Raw genomic sequence first — 25,870 nt, 5'->3', positions numbered from 1 at the left:
TCAACATAGCAGAGTCACCCAACCTATCTTCCAGGGGTAACAAGACCCATTCAAAGACTTGTGAAACTCCATATTTGGAAGTAGCTATATTAATGCCAACAGCTATAATAAAGCACACAGTATCTAGAAATTATATACTATAGCCTCCAAGAATCTGTGTCCTGCTAAGCAGTCTTTGGAATTCTGTAGCAAGATGAGATTTCTAAGTGCATTCTTCACCCATTGCACAATTCCAACTATATATATATATATATATATATACATATACTTCTCCTGTTATGTCCTCACTTCTCTTAATTTATCCCAAAGTCGAAGAATGAGATTACTCTCCAGAAAGCAGAGAATAAACTCCACCCCACACACATTAGAGATGCAGCAGTAACTGCTTTAAGGCTCATACATGTAACTAATAGACAAATGTGTAAACAGGGAAAGGAGAGGGAAGACAGACGGACACTACCCTTTTAAATAAAAGATGGAAATGTGGTAAATATGGTAAGTATTATATCAAGGGCTTTGCAAAGGCTTTCCCTACAACTTCGCTAACCATTCTGAGTGTATGATGAGAGCATGTATATTAGATTGCCAACTTTGTATTTTAAAAAAATAAGGAATTATATTCCTAGCACCCCTGCCCTGCTGCCCCTCCAGATGATATGAGTATTAATACTGATACTATTAATACATTTGCCAGGGATATTTCTTGCTGCTTTTTGCAGCATTCAGAAGCTCCCATGTTGTACATAAATTTAAAAATAAGGAACATCGCTTGCAATAATGGACTGTTGGCAGCCTAGTATATATGTTCCTTTACACAGTCAATTCCAGCCATATTCTTCTTATGATCCAGCCTTTTGCTCTAAAATCTGCAGCCTTGCTCTTCAAATTGGACTGACTTTCCAGAGAATGTCATTTATTGTAATGACTGGTTTCAAGTCATTGTCTCCTAATTCTTCATTCTCAAATATATGACTTCCTTTTATTCTCTGCCGTTTTACATTTTCTAAAATGAATCCTATTTAATGATCTGTATGAATGAAAATGAAACTACATGGAGAGGAATTAGATGGCAGAAGATTTATTACCTAACCAAATGAGTGCTATTTTGAGGGAATACTTTAGAAAAGTTGGATGTAAACTTGAGACTGTCCAAATTTAAAATGGTACATTGCTAGCTATTCTGTCTTTGTCTTTCAAGGAATCACCAGTCTGCTTGCCAATGGAGTTTACAGTGCTGCATATCCTTTGCATGATGTAAGTGATCTTGGAATATATTTTATATTTTTACAATCTGACATGAACAAATCCTTAGTGTGTTATGTATTAATGGCATCGTCCCAAACATCTTTAGTGTTTCATGAGCTTAATATCCTGCTCTGCTTTTATAATGAGTTTCCACAACTTTTACAGTCTTTACTTGTCAGCTGTGTTGTCTTTTAATAATACTTGCTGAGTTAGTTCCCTTGGTCATCAAAAATGCCACTGTGATATAAAGTTAGTAAAGTATATTACTGTGGCTTGGCGAATTTAAATACTTTAGCTAGTCTTTGACTTTCTGCTCCCATGGACTCTGGCATCATGGGGAAACATATTAATATCTATGAGTTTAGGTAGCTATTTTCCTGGTCTAAATCTCCCTGGCATCCCTGTATATAAATAGCAAATGTCAGTGATTGTATGTATGATGAGTTGTGATTGGGGAAGGAAAAAATAATGACCTATTCTGAGGCTACATCTACACTACCACAGAAAGTTGACATAAGGTACACAACTCTAGATATGCAAATAACATAGCTGGGGTCAATGTACCTTAAGCTTTGTTACTTGAGGGGGGTTGACAGGAGAAACACTCTTATAGACTTCCCTTCCTTTTTTCATTGTAGGTAGAGTAAGACAGTTGATGAGAGAGTGATCTGTGGTCAATGTGGTAGGTTTTCACTAGACCCGTTAAATCAACTACTGGTAGATTTCAAAGCATCAATTTTCCCACAGTTGTGTAGTTTGAGCCTGAGTTCTACTTCACCTTAAACTCTAGCCTATGTTTCTAGTGTGTGATGTATTTCATGACACTGGCTATTTCCCAGAGCCTGTCTCTAACTAGTTCTTTAATTGTCCAAATACTTTTAATTTATAGTGTCAGTAGGGACTGGTAAAATCAGAAGACAATAAAGAATTGTATATGGAGTTTTTTACCCCTGGTGCACTGGCATGGATCTGTATCAGGCTAGTAGTGACTCAAAAATTTCATCCTCTGGCTTCATGGCCTTATAAAATGAGTTGGGGGTGGGGGGGAGGGGGATCACCGCCAATGACAAAGCAGACTGATAGGTATACCACAGTTAGCATTAACTGACATGCTCACCCAAAAGACTGAAAACTGAATGACTTTGAAACACTTACAGTCACTTCCTTCATGACTGTCAACAGCAGTGCTTGATGTCCCTGTTGTATCCATTCTATGAGGATCTTGGTGTGAAGCTGAAGTAACACGGTGGTGGAAAAGACCCTTTTGACCTCATACTTCTCTCATTTGCTGGAGAATTAAAACAAATGATACTTCATTGACCTGAATGGGTTTATCATTTGATTTTATATTGGTGTGAATAGATCAGAATCTGGCTTTTTTTGTTATCTGGCATATATCACAAGCATCTGCTATAGAAAGAAAATTTGTTGTTCAAAATTTTAAAGTTCTGCTTCATGTACATACTAAGGTTCTACTGTGCTGTATTAGACATGTAGACAGCTATCGATGCTACTTATGTGCATTTTGTTTCATAATTGTGTTCCATATCATGTTTAAAAATGGCTGCAAATCAAAGCTCCAGACCTAAATATTGCTGAGACAGTTTGGATATGGGTCAGCCTTCTAAGCTGGTCTCCTCTTTCTATAATAGATGACCTAAACCCCAAATATAACTCAGATGTAGGCCTGTCTCTATTCACATTCTTCCGCTTGACATTTTTAGGCCACCTTTATTACTTATTCGTTTCTTTTGCCCAGTGACTGCCTTTATTGCTTTTTCTTAATGTGCTTGATGACAGAAGACAAAGTGTGCCATGAGAAATGATCCCATATAATACAGTGTTATTTTACAAATTGCCTTTCTGTTTTTGATGCATTACGTGAATAGGCTATATGGTATGCGAGACTCATAACAGCTCTGGGTGTGAGTCGTTGGATGACGCAAATTTTCTTTTTTTAAAGGGTGACTACGAAGGTGAAAATGTTGAGCTGAATGACAGAAAAGTAAGTTGATCTATGAGATTCAGCAAGTTCTCGAGCGTCAGCCTCACATGTCACCTGCTGGGAATTGGACACAGGCCAACATTTCCCAGAAAGTATCATGGAAAGGCAACCGTGTCAAATAAAAGAAGTACTTTTAAATATTAAATTTACTCCATCATGGAAAGGCAACCATGTCAAATAGAAGAAGTACTTTAAATATTAAATTTATTCCAACATAAAATACAACATGGATGTGTATAAATTAACTTATATAATAACTGTGCATTTCACATCATCATCCGAAAAATGTCAGCATTTACATTCTAATTCCTCTTAAGGGTGCTGTGACATTACGCAGGGTACAATCTGGACTGTTGAACAGCCATGCCCCATCAATACTCCAACCAGGGATGCCTTTTACACTACTTTGCTGCAAGAACAGCCACTCCTGGTCTGCTCTCTCACACCTATACTATTACATAACTAGCTATACTGCCTAAGTGCTATGGCCAGTTCCCCATCAATTACACTGCAGGGCGACACTAACAAACTTCAGCTCCCAAATTTTCACCCAGAAATGTGCATCTTGTGTTGTCTAGGACAGAACTGGGCAGTACAAGTTCATATAAAGTAGATAATTTTGTTAATAGAAAAAGACATGCACAAATCCTGTTTTCCCCAATGAAGTTCAATGCAGACGCCCACTAATTTATGGAGGAAACAAGTAGACGTACTGCACATTAATTTTGAAATAAGCTATTCCGGAATAGTTATTCCAAAATAGCTTATTTCAAAATAGCACGTCTACACTGCAGGGAAGCCTCAAAATTAGTCCGAGGCAGTCTTCCCTAATGTATCAGAGGGGTAGCCGTGTTAGTCTGAACCTGCAAAAGTGGCGAGGAGTCCTGTGGCACCTTATAGACTAACTGAAGTGTAGGAGCATAAGCTTTCATGGGCAAAGACCCACTTCATCAGAGGCATGTGGGTATTTAACTGGGTAAACAATTAAACAGGGACACTCACCCCCCCACACACACACACACTCCTGCTGCAGCAGGATTGGAGTGCCCCCGAATGGGCCAGGCTGGAGCACCCTTCCCCCCATAGCAGGACTGGAGCAGTACCTTAATGGTGACAGGAAGGGGAGCTGCTCTAGTCCCAACTGATTAACTGTAACCCAAAAGCATCAGCTGGTAAGGGTGATGATTACTGGTTTACTATTCACATTCCTAGTCAATATGCAGCACATTCCTAGTCAAAATGCAGCAGGTGTGTGTGTGTGGGGGGGGGGGTGTCCCTGTTTAATTGTTTACCCAGTTAAATACCCACGTGCATCTGACGAAGTGGGTCTTTGCCCACGAAAGCTTATGCTCCTACACTTCAGTTAGTCTATAAGGTGCCACAGGACTCCTCGCCGCTTTCCCTAATGTAGATGTGCTATCTCGATTTAGAGCCCCAAAAGGCACTGGGGAGGAGTAACTTAGAATGGCTCTGCTGAGGGGCTATTTCGAAATAGCAGAAGTGGAGCATCTACACACGGTTTATTTTGAAATAGTTTTTTCAGAATAGGCACTATTCTTTGTAGAGCGTGGTTTATAGATTTCAGCATAAACCACCTGTTATTTCAATATTACTTTGAAATAATGGAATGGTTGGGTAGACTCTCGCATAGTTATTTCAGGATAATGGCTGTTATTCCAAAATAACTTTGCTGTGTAGACATACCCCGAAGTATTCATCCTCTGATGTGAGGTGCTTCAGACTGGCTGGGACTGACTATGTTTCAAGACACTTTAAGTGACATTAAATGACCAATAGTCACACTTTTTGTTTTCTGTTTTTAAATATAATATTTTTAAAGAAAGAATGAGAAAGCATGAACAAGAAGGAAGGTTATAAATTAGGCATAATAAACTACAGAAGAGCAGTTGCACCATATATGTAGTACACATGTAGTGTTCTGTAAGCATAATCAAATTAATTCTTATAACACTTCCACGAAGAGGAGTTTCCATTTTCCAGAAAGAGAAAGGGTGACGAAGAGGGTAAGGCCAAAGTTTTCAAAAGAGAACACTAAGCTTGGAGGGAGAGGGCTCATTTATTGGGTCTCAAAACAGCTTGGGCCTTATTTTTCAGAATTGCTGCATACCCACAACTCCAAATGAAGTCAGTGGGAAGTGCAGGTGGTCAGCATATCTGAAAATCAGGCAAAATTCATCTCATGTTGAGCACCCAAAGTCAGAGGCACTTTGGGGCTTATCAAAGACCATGAAGCATTGTCATTGGCAGAGTCAGGAGTTGCAGCCAAATTTCTGATTTGTGACTAGCCCTCTGCACTTTGCTGTCTTCTGTTTTATACTGAAGTTAAAAATATTGTGTCTGTGTAATTGCCTTATTGAAAAACAAGTTATTCAAACAAACAAAAAAGCAAAAGACTAAATTGCTTCAAAGTTTTGGATTATCTTTTTGACCAGTGCCTTTCCAAGACTCACAAGTTCACTCATTCCACCACTTCAGAAATATAAATAGTCACTGTATGCTGACTTTCAGTGCCTTCAAATAGTTCTTTGGCAACGGTCATGGTTCTTAATACTTGCTCTTAAAACTTTCTAGACTCTAATTTAATAGTTGCCCAGGTCTTACATCTTATCACAAAACCAGACATAGCACTGAAATAAATATTTAGCACCATTGCAAAGATACTTCATAATCGTTGATTTGAAGCTGCACTCTGAATATCAAGCAGCTAAACAGCAGGATAGGTGTAATTGTTTATCTGAACTACAAATATTAATCTGCAGGTTTGAAGTGTCCTCCAAAACTGAAAAAATTGCATTGATGCAAAATCTCTTTAATTCAGCATCTTTCTGATAATTTTTAAAAAAACTGTACTAACCATACAGACATATGGGCCTACCTTTGCAAGAGGTTCCAGTGATTTTGGGTTCCCAACTCAAGACACCTGAAAGGGGCTTGATTTTTATAAAGTACTGAGCACCTGCCCAATCAAATCAGGTCATTTTTATAATGTTGCAATTTTGACACCTGATATGAAGATGCCCAAAATGACAGTTCTTACTTTTTGAGCTCAAAGTAATAAATATTGATTGACTTGGGTTGCAGAGAGGAAAATATGCAAGCCACTTAGTATTTACTGACAACACATCTTTTATTATAAATAAAAATGCAATTATTCTGAGTGACTTGAACACATTTAGAGAGCGGGAAAATATATCAGGCAAGCTTTGAAGGCTTTAGTCATTCTTCAAGAAAACAGCAAAATTGCTCTACAGATAATGTCACCTCTATGATTTCCTTTGCTAAACATAGGAACATGAGGTTCAGTTAGATTGCCAATGTGGCGTCTGTTTGTTTGTTTATTGATTGATTTATATTTCACGGTAGAATTGTAAGCATCTGAGATATTTGCTTTCACCTCATCAAGATATAAATAAACTAATGATTTTAGGAAACATCAACCTGTTACTACCTATTCTTGTATGAATTGGTTTATCTGTGCCTAAAGGTAATACATTTAAAACTCCTTGTGTCTAAAATCTATATAAGATAAAAGCCTTTTATTTAATTAATTATTTAACAATTAGGCAATGCTAGTTTTTATGACTTAATTATTTTGCATCTATGAATCAATTGAAATAAAACTCTACAGGAAATATCACACTCTTTGGTTTTGTAAATAGGCCAGTATTCACATCCCCAGTCTCAGCCTCACACAGGTGATTTAATATTCCACTTACTGTTTTTTAACTGTTAATTCAGAGAGAGGTTTTAACTTTAAGCCCAGCTTTAGGTAAAAGTAATGTATAAGCTGCACCATCCAGGTGAATAGCCATGATTGGCATTGACACACAGAGGCACACCTCCAAATCAAATCCTGCCATTCTCTCCCTGTGCTGCAGGTTAGGTTGGTAATTTTCTGTTGGCCTGTACCCCCATTCCAGCCAGAGGTAGAGTGATAGTGGGTCTGGGCTTGGCCCACATTCCTGTCCATTCACCTCCCAGGTGCTCTGGTAGTTGGAAATAAATGAGCATACAGCACTGGCTTATTTTCTCATGTCTAGAACCAAAGTGCAACTATCCTGTGCAGGGATGTAAGGGAGTTCTTACTCCATTAAATGGAAATGTAGTCAATCACAGTGTAGCTCTCATTTTTCCTGGTTCATTTACCTGATTTCCTTCTCAGATTCTATATTTTTAAAGTATACTATGAGTGGGATTTCTAAAAGTCCGTAAGTAAAACAGGAGCACAAGCCCTACTGAAAGTCAATGGCATTTGTAGTCTCTTAAGTACCACCCATCCTATGGTCATATTTGCAGTTTGGGGGCTGCCTTCTTTCATTGATTTTTTTTCCCCACAAAATTGCCATTGCCTTGAATGAAGTTTGCACGTGCAGAATGAAAGCAGGTTGTGGTCCTCAAGAGTTTAAGTACAGGTCAGGCGGGTTGAAAAACTTCTATCATAACTGTTTTTCAGCAGAATATTAAGGCTTCTAATTCCATGAACATTTCCATAAAAAGTATTAGCCTTCCACAGAAACGGTCAGCATTTTGGCACCAAAACATTTTTGGATAAAAACCAAAAGCCTTTTTCATTTTTAGCTTTTTGACAAAAAATCAAAATATTCCATCGGGAAAAAATAATTTCCCCCAACATTAGAGTGAATGTATGTACACATACACTATATTGGCAAACATCTTCCCCATTCAAAAGCTGCTGCTTAGATTGCACTTACTTCATGAGAACACAGCACAATGTGCAATTCCTACTCACACAAGTAATACCATTGAGGTCAATTGGATTACCCAGAATGTGAGAGAGGATGGTACAGTCTAGCCCTATATAAACTAAGTAGCACATGCTGGTCCTTCACTCTTAACAATGAGTTCAAAATAGTTTAAATGGTATTGACACAAATGTTATCCAGGTGTTTGGGAATCTTCCCATCCCTATTAATCAGTTTGGGTTTTCATAATAAACTCTGAGGACATACGTCTATAATAGAGAGTAGCAAATATTAAAAGTAGTTGCTACTGCAAATAAATCTGCCCTTTATTACTGACAACAGTTAAAATATGTGTATGCAGAGATAGGTAGATATGTACGTATGGAGTGGAAATCTATCAACTAACTCACTTGGCTACACTCTAAAGCAGGTAGATACTGAACTAGTTTAAATTAAAAACAAAAGAGGAGAAGGATGCAGCTAGCAACAACTTTTAAAAGAACTGTACTTATTTCAGAATATGAAAATACTTGCTGATTAAATTAATCTGATTCTGATTCCCTGTTGATGTATGTTGGGTTTTTTTTCTCACCAAAGATTACAGTTAAATAAACCTATTCATAGCAATCAACTCATGCATTTAAATTTGAGATATTATACCATTGCCAAGGGATTTAATTCAGAAAGTGGTTACAATAAGAACAAACAGACCTATTCATCACTAGGGTTTGCATGGATTAATGATTGCTATATTGTTTGTATTAAATTAAAAAGAAAAAGAAACTAGAGACACAATTGATGTATGGGACTTCACAGGTATATCATGAGAGCTGCTTTATTCTTTCTGGTTATGTGTGAAGAACTTGTACAGAAATCAGTGAAATTTTTGTACTAAAACTGATACTCTGTGGCAAGATAATATACCTTAAAATGTGCTGAATGGCAAGATGGATGTTAAATTGTCAATTTAATACCTAGGAATGCCTCCTTGTTCTCTCCAGAATTGTACTGGGTCAGAAAGAATCAAATCCTAGAAGCATAGTTTTGTTTACAATGTAAATTATGCAGTAAATTGAGTGCTTTCAGATTAATCTAGTTTTGTGAGTATGTAATTTCATGCTGTGAGCCATTAATGGTGACATTTATTTTCTTTGGCCCAAATTCTAACTGAAAATAATGATGAGATCATTGCGTTCTTCTTAAGATCTTAAATGCACTTTTCCTGGACACCTCAATACACTTCCTCATGACAAATACAAAATATCAGTGCAGCAACAGCAAACTAGTTTATTCCAGTTTTGTATCTTTCTAATAACTCCGAGAACAATCATCTTTCAAATCCCCATCCATTCTGCTAAAGACTTGACTGATGTATGATTTGCAACTATCAAGAAAATCAGGGTTTTCCTCCCCCCTACGTCTGTCCATTAGTCCTGTGGTTGGAGAGCTTTTAATGCAGTAGAATTCATCATTGTAGCATGCCATGTGCCAAACCATTAACCTTGTTTTCGATACTTAATGCATACGCATGTATTGGTCGACTGCAGTATGTGCATCCACAAAAAGAGTGACACCAGAGCACACTTTGAACTATGCAATGAGTTGAAACAAAAGGAGAAATAACTCTTTAAGTGATGCTTTAGTTTTAACTTTCAATTGTGATTTTATTTTACAGCTTCTGTGTGAAGAATGGGCAAGCTATGGAGTTTTTTATAAATACCAGCCAATTGACCTGGTGAGGTAAGGATAATTCCAAACGTCTTGTTTCCATGCAGAATTTTAAAAGTTTCATAAAGCTGATTCTTTGTTACAGATACAGGGCCTGATTCTCTCCCTTTATTCTACTAGTTTCCCAGGCTGTCGGAGTCCTTTTTGGAGGATGATCTAGGGAGACACAAACCTTCTATGGGCCTGGAGCCCTTGATGACGCTCAAAGAATGGGACAGAGCTGGCTAGGGATGGGTCAGAGCCCAGGCACCCAGGAGACATGCTGATTCCCTGGTTAGACGAGGAAAGATCCCATCCTTCTGTAGAAGCACTGTGGCAAGATATTGATAGTACCTAGATACTTAGAATCCTAGAACTGGAAGCGACCTCGAGAGGTCATCGAGTCCAGTCCCCTGCCCTCACGGCAGGACCAAGCACTGTCTAGATCATCCCTGACAGATGCCTATCTAACCTGCTCTTAAATATCTCTAGTGATGGAGAGTCCACAACCTCCCTAGGTAATTTATTCCAGTGTTTAACCACCCTAACAGTTAAGAAGTTTTTCCTAATGTCGAACCTAAACCTCCCTTGCTGCAATTTAAGCCCATTGCTTCTTGTCCTATCATCAGAGACCAAGGAGAACAATTTTTCTCTCTCCTCTTTGTAACACCCTTTTAGATACTTGAAAAACCCTCTCAGTCTTCTCTTTTTGAAACTAAACAAGCCCAATTCTTTCAGTCTTCCTTCATACTTGTGCTTAGTTGTTACATAAATCATTAGATTTACATCGCATGAAAACCAGAAAGTGGTGGGTCCAGATGAAAAACAGACATTTAATATATTTACAGCATCCCCTTCAGGTAACTTAAACCAGAAGATGCATTTGTGTTTGCAGTTAAGTTTCATTTAAAGTTCCAAAGAGACCAGAGACAAGGCTTTTTTCCCCCTACATTTCCACTTCACTCTGGCTATGTCTAGACTGCAGGATTCTTTCGAAAGAGCCTCTTTCGAAAGATCGCGTCTAGACTGCAGGCGGATCTTTCGAAAGAGAAATCCGCTTTTTCGAAAGAGAGCACCCAGCGAGTCTGGATGCTCTCTTTCGAAGACGGCCTCTTTACATTGAAGAACGCCTTCTTTCAAAAGAGGAGCTTTCGAAAGAAGGCGTTCTTCCTCGTGAAATGAGGTTTACCGCCATCGAAAGAAAAGCCGCGTTCTTTCGAAATAATTTCGAAAGAATGCGGCTTGAGTCTGGACGCAGGGGAAGTTTTTTCAGGAAAAGGCTACTTTTCCCGAAAAAAACCCTGAGTCTGGACACGGCCTCTCACTCAGATTGACCATGCATTTTCAGTACACTCAATGAGAATTTATGGTGCAAAAATGAATGCAAGACTTTGACTTTTTTTTACTTTTATTGAGGTTGTGTGTGTTTGTTGTCAAGTATCAGAGGGGTATCTGTGTTAGTCTGGATCTGCAAAAGCGACAAGGATTCCTGTAGCACCTTATAGACTGACAGATGCATTGGAGCATAAGCTTTCGAGGGCAAAGACCCACTTTGTCAGATACTTGTCACATGCATCTGACAAAGTGGGTCTTTGCCCACGAAAGTTTATGCTCCAATGCATCTGTTAGTCTATAAGGTACTACAGGAATCCTTGTCGCGTCTGTTGTTATTGAGATTCAGAGTCCATACAGAAAAAGGCAGAATACTCGTTTGGGGGATTTGATCATGGTAAATCCAAGGACATCAGTTTAGACACGTACAAGAGCAAAATAATTTGGCTAGTAGGGGTAACTGACTGTCTTGGTCCTTCCATCACTGGATTCATTCCAAGTGACTTGCAAAAAGGAATCGGTCCAAGGAGAAGTGCAATCCAGATAGCCAAGAGTTTATTTTGTCCTTCGAGCTCAATACTGTTCTGATTCATAATTTTTAGCCAGGATGTATTTTAAGATATAGTAAATATTTCATTTTTTTCTTTAATGTATTTCAGAAAATACTTTGGAGAGAAGATTGGGCTGTATTTTGCCTGGCTGGGAGTTTATACTCAAATGCTCATTCCAGCTTCCATTGTTGGAGTGATTGTGTTTCTGTATGGCTGTGCAACCGTGAATGATAACATACCAAGGTAAAAAAAAAAACCAAATGTTCACTCTTTTTCTTTACAAATCCAAACAGCATTCAAAATCTAGGCTGTTAGAGATGCATGGCACCAATCATTTATTCAAGCATTATGCTGGCACTGAGTCAGGTTGGGTCAATGAAATCTTCAGCTTTACCTGGTACCATGCCATCAGCTGGAATACTGGGCCATAGCCCCTTTTATATCACTGATTCAATGTGATAGAATTATTAGAGCTTCATAAACACAGATCCTAGAGCCTCTTCCATGCCTTTTACTAGCCTGCCCCCATAAAGTTCATTCATATCAATTTTTGTATAGAAACAGTTCATATTGAATAGAGTTAAAAATGTTCTTGAGTCTGCAAAAATAAGATTTACAACATGAGTTTAAAGGAACTTGATTTATTCAGTTTATCAAAGAGAAGTGTGGAAGGTAACTCAGGGTGTGTCTAGACTACATGCCTCCTTCGACGGAGGCATGTAGATTAGCCAGATCGGAAGAGGGAAATGAAGCCGCGATTAAAATAATCGCGGCTTCATTTAAATTTAAATGGCTGCCCCGATCTGCCGATCAGCTGTTTGTCGGCAGATCGGGGGAGTCTGGACGCGATGCCCCGACAAAGAAGCCTTTCTTCATCGACACAGGTAAACCTGGTTTCACGAGGCTTACCTGTGTCGATGAAGAAAGGCTTCTTTGTCGGGGCATCGCGTCCAGACTCTCCCGATCTGCCGACAAACAGCTGATCGGCAGATCGGGGCAGCCATTTAAATTTAAATGAAGCCGCAATTATTTTAATCGCGGCTTCATTTCCCTCTTCCGATCTGGCTAATCTACATGCCTCCGTCGAAGGAGGCATGTAGTCTAGACACACCCTCAGTGTATACAAGTATTTAGCCATGGGAAAGGAATCTAATAGAGGGTTTTTTTTCTTCTTTGTGACAAAGGTAAAACAAGAGCCAATGGCTAGAAGTTGAATGTAGGTAAAATCAGCTTTGAAATAAGATGCAATTTCCTAGCAGGGAGGATGATTAAACTTTGAACAGCTTATATGGGGAGGTGGTGGGCTCCTTGACTGGAATCTCTAAAATGATGTTAAATATCTCTCTGCAAGATATGCTTTAATTCAGCTTTTGGGAAAAATTCTGTCTGTGTGTCCAGGAAGTCTCATGGGAGGGTCATAATGGTCTCTTATGGCCTTAAAATCTATATATCCTCCTATTCATTCCATCCCTTCATAGGCTTTGGAGAGAATAGGAAGCTCTGCATTTCCCTCACTATGATCAAAACACTTGCAGCTCTGCTTCCATTGAATTATTATGATAAAATCTAATGCTTCAGGCTGTCTCCTGCAAGGATCAGGAAGGATCTTTTACTCCAAAGCACAACTGGCCAGATGTATTTGGGATGCAAGACAGAATAGCCATTTTCCTCTGCAGAATCAGGAAGTGACTGCAGTTGGATTTAGGACATCAGATAGGGTGGATTAATACTCTGAATCAGTGTTTCTAAAAATGTTCTGTGAGCCTGTTTTGGGAAAGCCAATAATGGGCTTGCACTTCTTTGTTTAACTAAAGTAGTGTTTCTTAAACTGTGTTCTGCGGCACATCGATGTGCCACGAGGCAGTCAGAGGTGTGCCACAGAGAACAACAGAGTTCAAAATGGCCACCCTTAAAGGGGCAGGTGACCCTTTTTTTCTCAATAACTTTTCCCTCAACCCTTTCTTTCTTATTTATTTATTTATTTATTTATTTTGGTCAATAACTTTTCCCGCCCCCCCCCCCACCCTTTTTTTTTTCTCTTCTCAACAAAGAATCTTTGGTGTTGCTCATAAAAAAAAAATATTGTTTACTGTTCCTCGGTCTTAAAAAGTTTAAGAAACACTGACCTAAAGGGTCCAAAAGCCTGTTTTCTTTTAATGCTGGAGCTGTGCAAAAGGTTAGAAGCAGGTCTCAGGACTGAGCCCACTATATCCAACATTTTATGTTATCATTATTCAACCATCTTAATCATCTAATGGGAATTTATTTATTTATGTATTTTATTTTATTTGATGCTGTGCTGGAAGTGTGCATGACAATATAGGTATTCACAGTATTCATCTAAGAGTTTGTTCTCTACAGTAGAAAGATAAAACATGTACAGAATAAACTGTGTTCTCAGAAAATAGAATCTGGAGATAACATGCAGACAAAATAGAAGGTCACAGTTCACCTTTTGATGAGTCAGCACTTGCTTAGTTTTTTTGAGTTTTTTTTGTTTTTTTGTTTTTTTGAGTTTTTTGAGTTTTTTTTTATACACCTAAATATCCAGACATGTGGGAAAATAATCCAGTCTGGTCAGCTGATGAGATGTGTGCTAAAATAATTTATTATATCTCACAAGTTGCTAGCAACTTTTCTGTCCTTTTCATAACTGTAGATCAGGTCATTATATAAAAGAACATTTTAAAAAAATCTAATCAGAATACAGATAGTGAATAGCAGCCACTGTAAATACAAAAACAACTGAAAAATACATAGGTTGAAACTAAATAATCTGGTGAAATTAGTAAAATCCAGCTGGGTGGTTTTTAACTATACTATGTAGTTATTTATTATACATTTCCAAAAAAGGCCTCTAATTTTGCATGCCCAGTTTTGCTTCCATAGTCTGTTTCATGTGCAATTGACACACTATAGGTATCACCCAGGAACAATTATATCTGTGCTCACAAATCATACAATGGATGGCTAGGGCAGATTTTGTGGCCTGATAGCGTTCACCCCTCCTGTTGGTGGGCTTAGCAACCAGCATAGGAGCTCCTCTCATACCTCTTATCAGCCCCTAACATACAGTGGTTTTTATGTAGAAGATATAATGGGCTCCTTTTTATGCCCCAGCTGCTAGAGTAATTGCTGGAAACCTTAGGCAGTCATGCTTGAAGTAGAGCAGTCCCCATATTACTGTACTTAGTGTTCAGCACAAGACATTGTTAAAATAAATGTTGCCTATCATTTTACCAGTCCTGTCCCTAGTTTAGCTCATCGGGATTAAATAATTTAGTTCCAAAATATCACATTAGAATACTACTGATGGTACCTGCAATTGATTGTAGATGCAAAATTAGCATTTCAACTGAGATGACTTAGAAAATGCAGTGCTAAGATCAATGATGGCAGTAGTGGGTTAATGACAATTCCAAGCTGCTCTTTCTCATACCACACAGAAAACTTTATAGCAGACTGCCAAGACAGTTTCTTTTCCCCAATTAACTGAAATGCTGTTCAAAGCCAAAAACATTGGATCACTTTCATTTAATGCACATTGTTACCTTGATCTGAGGTCACATATTCCCGACAGTGTAGTTCCAGTGACAAGGCTAAGTAAGGAGGTAGTCTTGAGGACAATAGAAAGGAAGAACAGTTTTGATTAAACTGTTCAAATGATTAAAGTACTGGATTGGGCTTTGGGAAATTGGAGTTCAATTTCCAAGTCTGCTACAGACACACCCTTTCTCATCTTCATTTCCCAAAGTATCAAATGGGGTTAATGACACTTATTTTTCTCCTAGCCTTGGTCTGCATTTATTTACATTACAAGCACTTCAGAACAGGCTTTCTGTCACTTTGTGTTTATACAGTGATTAGCATAGAGCCTGATTCATTTCCTCTTGATAGCAACAAAGAGATTCCTGTTGAATGGAAATTGTAGCAGGACTCTTGATTTTAAGGCCTTCCATAATACAAAATAAGTAACCATACTAACAAGAAGTTTAGAGGTGAGAAGAAATCTGAGGGGAATGTTTGGTAGCCTGACAGTTTGAATGTGCATTCAGTGACCGGAAAGATAAATGTCATAGCCGAAGAAATGACCTGTGCGTGGAAGATGAAATGTATTGACCTTACTCTTTGCATTTGCTTGTTGCTTTCTCACAGTAAGGAGATGTGTGACGAGAGAAACAATATCACCATGTGTCCTTTATGTGACAAAACGTGCAGTTACTGGAACATGAGCTCTGCCTGTGCCACTGCTCGAGCAAGTCACCTGTTTGATAACCCAGCAACTGTCTTCTTCTCTGTCTTCATGGCACTGTGGGGTAAGAAATGTATGGCCTTGACATGGAGTTTTTAATTCCCTTAAATACAGGAGATGTTTAAAAAGCTAAACCAGTATTTTTATGCTTGGACAGTTAATTATGTCAAGTCCTCACCAAGCCCCTCCCTCTCCCTCTTGCCAATGAAACTGTCATCCTAAATTTATATTCTGGACTGAAGGTTAAAATTCAGAAGGTTGCTTAGATGAATATAAAATGCAATTGTTAAGCATATGTCATAAAATTGCTGCCTGGTATGTCTAGATTTCATTAAGGGAATTGCATCGCTTGCCAACAAAGCCTGTTTGCACAGACCGCTTCCAAATTAGAACACTGCTGCAGAGATGTATAGCGTATGTGGGGCAGCAAGAGGAAAGGGGAGCATAATGAGCATTTGAGTCTCAGAAGAAAACATGGCTGAGTCTTGCTGTGCACATAAGTGTGATTAAGCTTATCTGGAAAGGCATGAATCATATGTGCAAGAAGTAGCAGTGTGGTTTTGGGCCTCACACTCTTGTTCCCCAGGGTTCCAGCTGCTGGCCCCATGCCCCTGCTGGCCTGCTGCTGCCTGAAGACTGCACTGCCAGTCCCAGGGCCTTCTTGGCCACCAGTCCTGCACCTCTGGGCTTCGCTGCCAGCATACGGGTCCCACCCAGGTGCCAGCCCTATATGCAGGATCAGGTTGTCAAGCCAGGATGCCACCAACACTAGAGTCCTGGCTGCTAATCATAGCTCTGCAGGAGGGTATAGACCAGAGTATAGTGGGGTGCAGCTCAGCACCCCTACTCCAAAAATTGTTCCAGCACCAGTGGTAAAGACAAGTCCATGTGCTGCACTCTAATTATTTTTCAAATGCTGAGTCCCCCTGAACTTTTGAGTAAGTTTCTCTGCTTCAATTTCCACTTGTAAAATTGAGTTAATAATATTAGCTGCCCTATGAAAGTGTTGTGAGAATAAATTAGATAAAGTTTATAAAGTGGTTGGATGCACTATGTAAGAGCTAAGCATTATTACTGTTGCCTCAGCTAGATTTCCTAGTAGGGACAGTAGCCCAGATGGTGTCAGAAAACCTCTACATGGGAGATTTCTGTTGAAGAGAGATTTGGTGCAGAGGTTACACAAGGACTTATTCCTTTAGGATAGAGAACTCAGTTAGTCAAGATCAATGCCACCAATGGGAAGCACAAAGCAATAGTTTCCTTTTAGCTGGTTTGGTGAGCAAAGAGAACTCCAATTTCTAGCATTACTAATCTTTTGGTGAGTAATGTTTTCACATGGGGAGGGGGAAAGTGATGTAAGGCCCTCTTGCTTATGCAACCATCACACTGATCCTTCATTAGGGGGAAGTGGTAAGTTAAGTGGTAACCATACTCTCTACAAATCAGGGTGTTTCCATTAGGAGAGTTGATGACAGATGGTCTGGAGCCACTTGAATAGAGAACTAATACATAGGAACCTCGATCAAAGGGAGAACAGACAAAGGCTAGCTGCTCTTCTAGCCTACAAGCTGCATTTCAGCCTTATAGCCTGCCTGTAGCTTGGGGGTGTGGATTCATTCCCACCATCTACCATATCGAATAGCCATGAATTCATTAGTACATCACTAAAAGCAGCACAAGGAGATCTTTGCCCGTGCGAGCTTTTATATATGAGTAGTGATTTCAATTTTTAATACTGTAGCTCATTTATTTCTGGAAATTCAGCCCTAGTTTCCATTTACTGTGATAAATAGGGAACCACTTTTTTATTAGCAGTTATTTAAGGTGAGGCTAGTGTATTCTTTGAAATCAAGAGCTTTGATTTCCTGACCACAAGCATCAATTTATAGTAACTGCAATACCATCATCTGTGATAGAGTATTCTATTCGATATAAGGTAAGGTGAGGAGAAGTGGTCACTATTACATGGTCCAGCTGAGAGTTAGGTTTAAAATACTCTCAACAAATAGGCATAATGTGATAATCAACAGGAAATCTGTCTGCAAAATCTGTGGAGAGGAGCGATCTGTTATCTTGAACAACATCTTGTCATGTTACACATGTTGAGAAATGTGATATAACCTGCAGCAGCATGCCAACCCATGTCAGAGTCTTTAAATAGTCTGATTCTGTCATGTGAGTAATCAAATATCTACTCTCTCTCTCACACACACACACGCTCCAACTCCCCCCTTCCCCCGCACACATCATGAGTTGACAGGTACTCCTGTTGGTCTTGTCAGATGTATCATGACATGGAAGATTTCCTGGGTTCCATTCCTTAATGGTCCCTGCCACCCATTTTTGATGATTGGAGGGACAATCTCTATTATTATGCAAAGTCAAAGTAAACAAACAATTTGAGGAGTATCTGTGAGAGCAAAACACCTCCCCCCAGAACTGCTTGTGTATCTGGATACTTATATATTTTCCATCACCAGAGCACCTGAAAGCCTCACAGACATTTATGAGGTTATTCTTTGGAGAAGGAAACTAGTGACATTATTTCACAATGAAGAGCTGAAAGGTACTTAAGCTGATGTCCAACTTAAACACTTGATATTTTCCATTAACATTAATAGTATTTCTTACAGGCTTAAGTACCTCAAAGCAAGGCCTTAGGCCTGGATACAGAAAGGTACATAGGCACCTAACGGCCAGAATTAGGCATCTCTGTGCCATTTTTAGATGCCACCATGATCCACAGAACTCCTGCTCAGCTGCCTACGTTTTTCAGAGTAAACCTATGTTAACATGAGTGCCAGTGTCAGCAAAACTTATGCTGCTCTGGGGTGTAACTGTTCCACATCCTGAGTGACACAAGTGACACCAACATAAATTTTCATGTGCACAGGGCTGTGTTGGCAGGAGAAATTCTCCTACTGGCAGAGTTACTCGCTGAGGTCTTTTTTATGCCATTGGGAAAGCTCTTTTTAAGTCCGTTGGCACAGAAGAAGGGATGGGCCTCGGGACATCCTTCTTTTCAACACATCCCCTTGGCTCCCTGCCTAGGTGCCTGGCTTTTTATGGTTCACATTCTCAGGCATCTCTGCCTCCCCATTCATTGGGTAGGAAGCTAGGCACCTCATTCAGGTTTGGTGGGTTGCAGTGTTGTTCCTGCGATTATCTGGCTGCAAGAAACTTTGGTGTATGTGGATCTAAGTGACTTGCACAAGATGACACTGGAAGAATCTGGAAGGCTGGGAATAGAGCTGTGATAACCTGAGTCACAAGTTAAGACTTCCCCTCACACATGACCTGCTTGCCTGAGACCTACAAAATTGTTCCATATATGTTACCAGATGGGGGAGGAGAGCAAAAGGGGCAATTGCCCCAGGGTCTGGCAATTCAAAGGGGTCCAGGATTCCCTTAAATCACTGCTGGAGAACACTGCAAACTCTACCCAGCTCTGAGGCCTGGGGTTGTGCCCAGCACTGCAGTCAGGGCAACACTGAGGCCTGGCTGCCCTGGCCCAGCCCCTTCTACCTGTGGCCCCTTCCTACCTCCTCTCCCTCACACACACATCTTGTCCTGGGGCCTACCAATGCTGTCGGCCCCCCCATCTGCCACTATTAGTTATCAGTAAAGTAAAGATTTTGTCACAATTCTTCTTGGTGAAAGTCAGGATCAGGGTCATGGACAATGAACAAAAATTCACAGAAGCTCATGACCTGTCCCCGTCTTTTACTAAAAAGAACTGTGATAAAATGGGGCTGATCCATGCCCTGTTGAGAGGAGGCGGGGATCCAGCACCTAGTGCCCAGGGCAGCAGTCACCTCTTCCTCCAATCCCAGCACCCAGGCCAGCTGACTGCTCTGGGAGCTCCAGGTATCCCCACCATCTGCAGAAGCTGAGAGCTGTATGAGCACTTGCAGTAGCTTGAGTGCCAGATCCCTCATTACCTATTACTGCTGCTGTGAGCTGTGAGGGTCTCTCCATCACCTGCAGTGACTCAGAGATCTGGAATTTCCCTGCTGCCCTTGACAGCTAGGGGCAGAGAGGATCCCCACTACTCACAGTAGCCAGGAGCTCTGCAACTGGCAAAGGAGGTCCCCTATGCTATGGCTCAAGATGCAGATATCTGGGAGCTGCAGGGTCACCCATCACTTAAATTATCAGTCTGACATTGATTTTTCTGTCCCCTAAAAATAAGGCCTGAATTTGTGTGGCGTGAAACTTAATCCAGAATTCCTCAAAATTCAGCTCAAATAACGATCTAGAAAGCAATCTACCAGAACTTTTGAGCTCAGTATGTGTTTGAGCACAGATGAAATGTGGCAATGCATGCATGTTTGGCAGAAAGTCACTCTTTCCTTGCCACAGCTTTGAACCTGGCACGCTCACTCGGTGCTTTTCAGATGAGTTAACAGATGGCTATGTTTCAGTTGTAATATTTTCATTTTTCTAAGTTAATGTTGTAAAATAATTTCTGGTAGCAGCACAAAACAATGTGTCTTTCATTTTCTCAGTGTGTGTGGAAACTACAGACCACAGTATAAGAACTCCCAGGGGCACAGAGAAGGGGCAGGGATTCAAGGATTATATCATAGACTGTTTTAAGATATAATTATGATGTTACCGATTTACAGGAAGCACAAGAGTTATAAAGGGGTTCACTTGTAGGCTTTGTACGTGAGAATTTCACTTGGAGGACTGATGAAGGCTAAAATCATAGCTTGATTCCAGTCATCCTTTTATCTATATTAGTCTCTCTTTCCTCCTCCCCCCTCCTCCAAGGTTTTACTGAATATCATAGTACATCTTGTTAAGCACATCTGTTAGTATTCACTGCACAAGAATTCTCATGTGGTTAGCCTTTCTCAATAGACTTGTTTCTTTCATAATTACTTATTTACTGAACCGTGCTGGTTTGTTCCCAGCATTAAAATGTATATCCTCTGAGAACTTCCTCCACCTCAAAGGCACATAGACTGATAGAGTGGGGTTATTTACTGCAACTCAAGAGTTATTTTCACATTGATCCTTTTTCCTGGGTCTACCCTGTTAAAAACAAAATGACTGCTGTGCAGTGGATACCCTTACAGTGGCCATTAGGAAACTCCCTATTTCCAACAAATATAGGTCTTGATCTAGGTGCAGGTTTCTTATAATTATTTTGGATAGGGGTGTGATTGAGTTATACTAGTACAAACTGTAGTGCAAACATTTTTATATCAGTACTAGAAGACTTACCCAGTGTTTGGTGAGTCCTGGTCTCGCTTGGGGTGCTGGGGGCCATGCTGCCTGACTGCTGGCTTCTCCCTGGGGCTGGCCCAGGGCTGGGAGGCACAGTGCAAGCTTCCTACTGGCTTCTCCCCGGGGCCAGCCTGGAGTCGGGGCGGGGGGAGTGGAGCGGAGGGAGAGTGGAAACTGCACAGTCCGAGTGATGGCAGGGCTGGGGGGACTCAAGGCAAGGGCTAGAGGATGCATGATTCAGGGCAGGCAATGAGGGACTTGGGGCAGGAGGCTGAGAGGTCTTAGGGGGCTCCCCAGCAATGCCCATAGTGGTGAGGGTGGTGCTGCTCCAAACAGGCTCCCCAGGGTGCCTGAGGCTGCACTGTTGGGTTCTATCCTGGGGAGGGCTCTGCTGAGCCACCTGGGGCTGTGCTGCTCCAACAGCAATGGCTGCTGAGGGCCACCCGCAGAGATGGGGAATATGCTGCCCACCCGGGCTCCCCGTCCAGCACTGGGGCTGAAGGCCGGGAAGGGAGTGAATTGGACTGTGGCTGTGGGGCATGGAGCCCAGCATGGGAGAAGGGCAACCCTGCCCAGCACAGGAATCTTAATCTTGGCCAGTAACATTCAGACCCTCTCCCCCAGACAACTACTGTGTTACAGGCGCAGCCCTCCCTCCCCTGTGGTCATTCTGCAGTATAACTGTGGCTGCTAGCAGACCCCTGCCTTAGTGTTTTATGAGAAACCATCGCATTCCACATTCTGTTCTCCTGGCACAACCAAACTCTGACCTTGCTTTAAGTTATGATAAAAGGAAGGTAGATAGCAAATTGTGTGGTCCTAACTCTTACTGTTTAGGAGGAGTTCTTGAACAAATGGACTCATAGATGGACACACAGAGACAAACGCACAAACTCTTTCAAATAAATAACATTTTTAAAAGTGCCTTTTACCAGTGCAACTTATTCTCCTTCCTTAATGGGAATAACCTGTAAGCACCTTTATACCAATATAGCTGTGTCCATACTTAGAGATGGAGGGCTGGTTTACCACTTTAAGCATACCAATATAATTAGAGCTCTGCAACTTTTGTGTATAGACAATATAAAGATTTCTAGGCAGCCGCATACAAATGCCGCCTGCTATGATAATTACAGACACAAACTATTACTTAAATTGGATTTGGGCATCTAAGGATGCATCTACACTGCACTGTTATTTCGAGATAATTAGCATTATTTCTAAATAACAATGAGAGCGTCTACACAGCCATTCCTTTATACCAGGTATGTAAAATGAGACCCTAATACATAATTGTATAGTTGTACTTATTAGCAACTTGTAGATATCAGGCAGTTCTACTCTCAGTTGATCTCGGTGGAAATCCTCTGGATTTACACCAGGGTAACTGAGAATAAATTTGACCCAACATATTTAAGCAGATACTTTTAGACAAATTCTAACTCAGGTAAATTTGATTTTGTCCAAATAACTATACTCTAACAAACTTTTTTTAATTCCCAGCTGCCACTTTTATGGAACACTGGAAGAGAAAACAGATGCGTCTCAACTACAGATGGGATCTGACTGGGTTTGAAGAAGAGGAGGTTAGTTTTGTTTGACTACTTTTCATGGTTTTGTTTTGTTATGTTTTAACTTCAGAAATCCCATCGTAAATGGCTCCTTACTCTAAAATGTTAGGACTTCTCTTCTTGGAGTTCTGCAAGATGTTTTTAGTACTTCCAAGGTGCAAAGAGAAATCCTGTATGTGAACTATTTCTGAGTTTTAATTATGGGTGTATTACTAATACATCTTGTAACCATGGAAGCATAATTGTATAGCTCTAATCCACACATACACATACCCGCAGATAAACAAGCTTTTTTTTTTAATGATATTAGGTCATACTTAGTAATGCAGGCATGGAATATATAGCTCATGTACAATTCCCTGACTCAAGAAAGGATGCTAAAAACAGAGAAATTTACTCTCCTGTTAGTTACTTTGCTGCAGTCAAGAATGGCTCTATCAAAGCTGGTAAAGTTTATACCATTATAAAAGCAGCATGAACAATCAAATTCTGAAAATGGCTTAGTTTCTCCATTCTAGTAAGTGGGAGAAACTCCCATATACTTTCTACATTGATATGGAGTATTATGTAAAAACACTGGTACACAAATTTGGAGGCTCTTTGCTGTGTGTGTGCCAAAAAAAAAAACTTAAGCAAAATTTATATTCACCATATTTGGGAATGATGAAAGATAGAAAAATCCAAACAAAAATATTCAAAATATTTAAATATATGCAAAATAGTGCTATATATTTTAGCATTAATGGAATAAAATGAAAAGAGTAATTCTGGAGATCTGAATTAGTCAATTTTTTTTAAACTCTGTTAATTTTTAAAAAAATTGTTGTGCTTGATCTAGAGCCCATTGAATGGAGTTGCAGTTTTATCAGTGACCTCACTGTATTTTGGTTTTGATCCTAGCTTCACAGTTCATTTGAGTATCTTTAGCACACCCAAAGCCCCATAAATGATGAGAACAGTTCTTATATTCATTCCATTTCAAGTGTTTGGGATTTTTATCAGCAATATTTGGATTACAAATTGTAATTGAAGGCAATATGAGTTCTTCTGAGTGGTAAATATCTTGGGCTTTATTCAGCCCCCAAAAAAACCTTTCAAAGCCATCAGTCAGCTGCAGCTATTCCACTAACATCCATGACACTTACACGGGATCCTATTTCTTTCTTTTAAAAAATAATTTCTTGGGATTTATGCCTGTAGTTCTTTTATTAAAAATATGGCTGACTTTGAAATGTAAACATACAGATAATATTCACAATAATAATATTAAATGATTAAAGTGTATTTTAGGAGATCTTTTCTTAAATAGGGTGTGATGCTACCTGATAGGCCTGCAATTATTCTACAAAAGCTTTTTTATTTTTAAATGACTTCTCAGAAGAAAGTTTGGTTTTTAAGGTCCCAGCCTTTGTAAGGTCCTGGCAGGTATATCCGGTGCCACTGCACACTGCAGGATTGGGGACTGCTATTTTATCAGATGACAATATTAGAATACTTTTTTCTCTAGGTATCATAAGACAACTCTCCTTTTATTTTTGGTATCTAATTGTTAGCATACATGAAAGTGGAAAGGATTTACTGTATCTTTCCAAAATCTATCCCCTTCATGGATATGCTCAGTGTTCTCTGCAGCAAAAACAAAGTCTGTCCAGAAACAGCAGCTGGTAATAAAAATTACTCTTCACTTAATATGCTCCCCTCTAGTTAATACAGCCCCCTGCTTAGCAGCACACTTAAGCTCCTGACTTCCCATTGACTTCAATGGGACTTAAAGATGCTTAAATGGTTGCTGTATTAGGGTTTCAGATGACAACCTAAAATATTTAATCTTCTGGTGTATGCTGGCTACATTTATTCAGTATTCTTTTGTGTACCAATGTTAGTATATCTTCTATATGAAAGCAAGAACACATTGATTTTTCCTGGTTGTGTCTATCCATCCATTCTATCATATTGTTCCATGTGATTAAAAAAAAAAAAATTCAGTGCAATTTGCAACAGTGAATTAATAACTTTTTTTTGTTTGTTTTTTATGTTGTTTTTTTCCCTTTCTTTTCTGGTTTCCTGAAGGAGGCAGTCAAGGTTTGGTATTTTTAAAATTGCTCTCTTTTTTTTATTATTATTATCTGTCTACAACTGAAAGGTATCATTTGATTTCACCCACTTCTTTTTTTCCGGCATCTAATTTCCATAGAGCTCCGCTGTGATGGTTCTCTTTCGGGTTCTCTTTCGCCCCCCCCCCTTTTTTTTCCTTCTTCTTCCAGTGGTTGGCCTTTTTTCAGATCTTTTCTATTTTTCCATCAGCGCATTCTTGTCAGTACTTTTGGAATCTTTTAGCTGTCTGGTTCCTTCTATTTCTGGTTATTTTCCTACATTTCCTCTTTTCAGTTGCATGTGGGCTAGTCTATTATGCAATGTCTGTTGTGCTGCATAGATGTACCTTTCCCGGGACGTTGTCGTAGGTATGAATAAATTTGATATCCAAACTTGACTCACCCAAGGGCCTCATTTGCAGTTTGCCAGTACCCCAAGAAATGTACATATCTTACCTAAATTATAGCATATAACAGCTATTCTTCATGAGACATGGTTCATAGAGATTACAGTTTATAGAATACAATGTTTCATCTTGATCCAAATTGCAGTGTCCCTTCTACCAAGATGGAATATCACATGTTGAGATCTGTAGTCTTTTCAGGCTGTGTTGTAAATCAGAATAACACACACTTCATTTGCAAAGGATCACCCTGGAGATATTCTAGAGAGCTTTTTTTGTTTCCTAAACATTTATTCCATGTAGCAGATTTTAGAATGATAGAGTACAATGTATAGTAAATTAGGATTCAGTAGGAGGAACTGGATTTATCATTTGTTCTAACGGAACTAGGAAATAGACATTTCTGTACTATTAAATGTAACTTATTTCACAGGCTCATCCAAGAGCAGAATATGAAGCTAAAGTATTAGAAAAATCACTGAGGAAAGAATATATACGTAAAAAGGTATGGTAACAGTATTTATTTATTTAATCACATAAACTTCTGTGGTGAACAAATCCATTTAAGTAGTGACTTGACCAAGATTTTGGAAACAGAAATAAACATAAAGACACTATTTTATAGCACGTGTAAGTGTCCAAAAATGTCTTTAATTACATGTTCAGTAGCACATATATTTAATATATATATAAAACCCGTACAAGTCTAGAAAGACTTCAGTGTTTGGGTATAAGATGTATTTTAATAGAA

At 39.5% G+C, this 25,870-nt stretch overlaps 1 protein-coding gene across 9 annotated transcripts in view; it reads left to right on the top strand.

Annotated features, from left to right (window-relative positions):
- The window catches only part of ANO1 (anoctamin 1), a 135,345-nt gene that overhangs the window by 86,122 nt on the left and 23,353 nt on the right, over positions 1–25,870 (top strand). For 3 of the 9 annotated variants that reach the window (XM_014574588.4, XM_025185664.3, XM_014574587.4), the window contains 9 exons: positions 430–495; positions 1,199–1,254; positions 3,209–3,250; positions 9,650–9,714; positions 11,673–11,807; positions 15,720–15,880; positions 22,555–22,637; positions 24,693–24,704; positions 25,553–25,624. In XM_014574588.4, the coding sequence (XP_014430074.2) occupies positions 430–495; positions 1,199–1,254; positions 3,209–3,250; positions 9,650–9,714; positions 11,673–11,807; positions 15,720–15,880; positions 22,555–22,637; positions 24,693–24,704; positions 25,553–25,624 (692 nt within the window). The remainder of the gene's footprint in view (positions 1–429; positions 496–1,198; positions 1,255–3,208; positions 3,251–9,649; positions 9,715–11,672; positions 11,808–15,719; positions 15,881–22,554; positions 22,638–24,692; positions 24,705–25,552; positions 25,625–25,870) is intronic. The other 6 variants (XM_014574584.4, XM_025185665.3, XM_014574585.4 and 3 more) reach the window with 3 other exon arrangements.

Source organism: Pelodiscus sinensis, chromosome 5, assembly GCF_052426305.1.
Source record: "Pelodiscus sinensis isolate ZL-2025 chromosome 5, ASM5242630v1, whole genome shotgun sequence".
NCBI lineage: Eukaryota > Metazoa > Chordata > Testudines > Trionychidae > Pelodiscus > Pelodiscus sinensis.
Note: the sequence above shows the minus strand (reverse complement) of the source record. Positions and strands in the feature narration are given on the sequence as shown.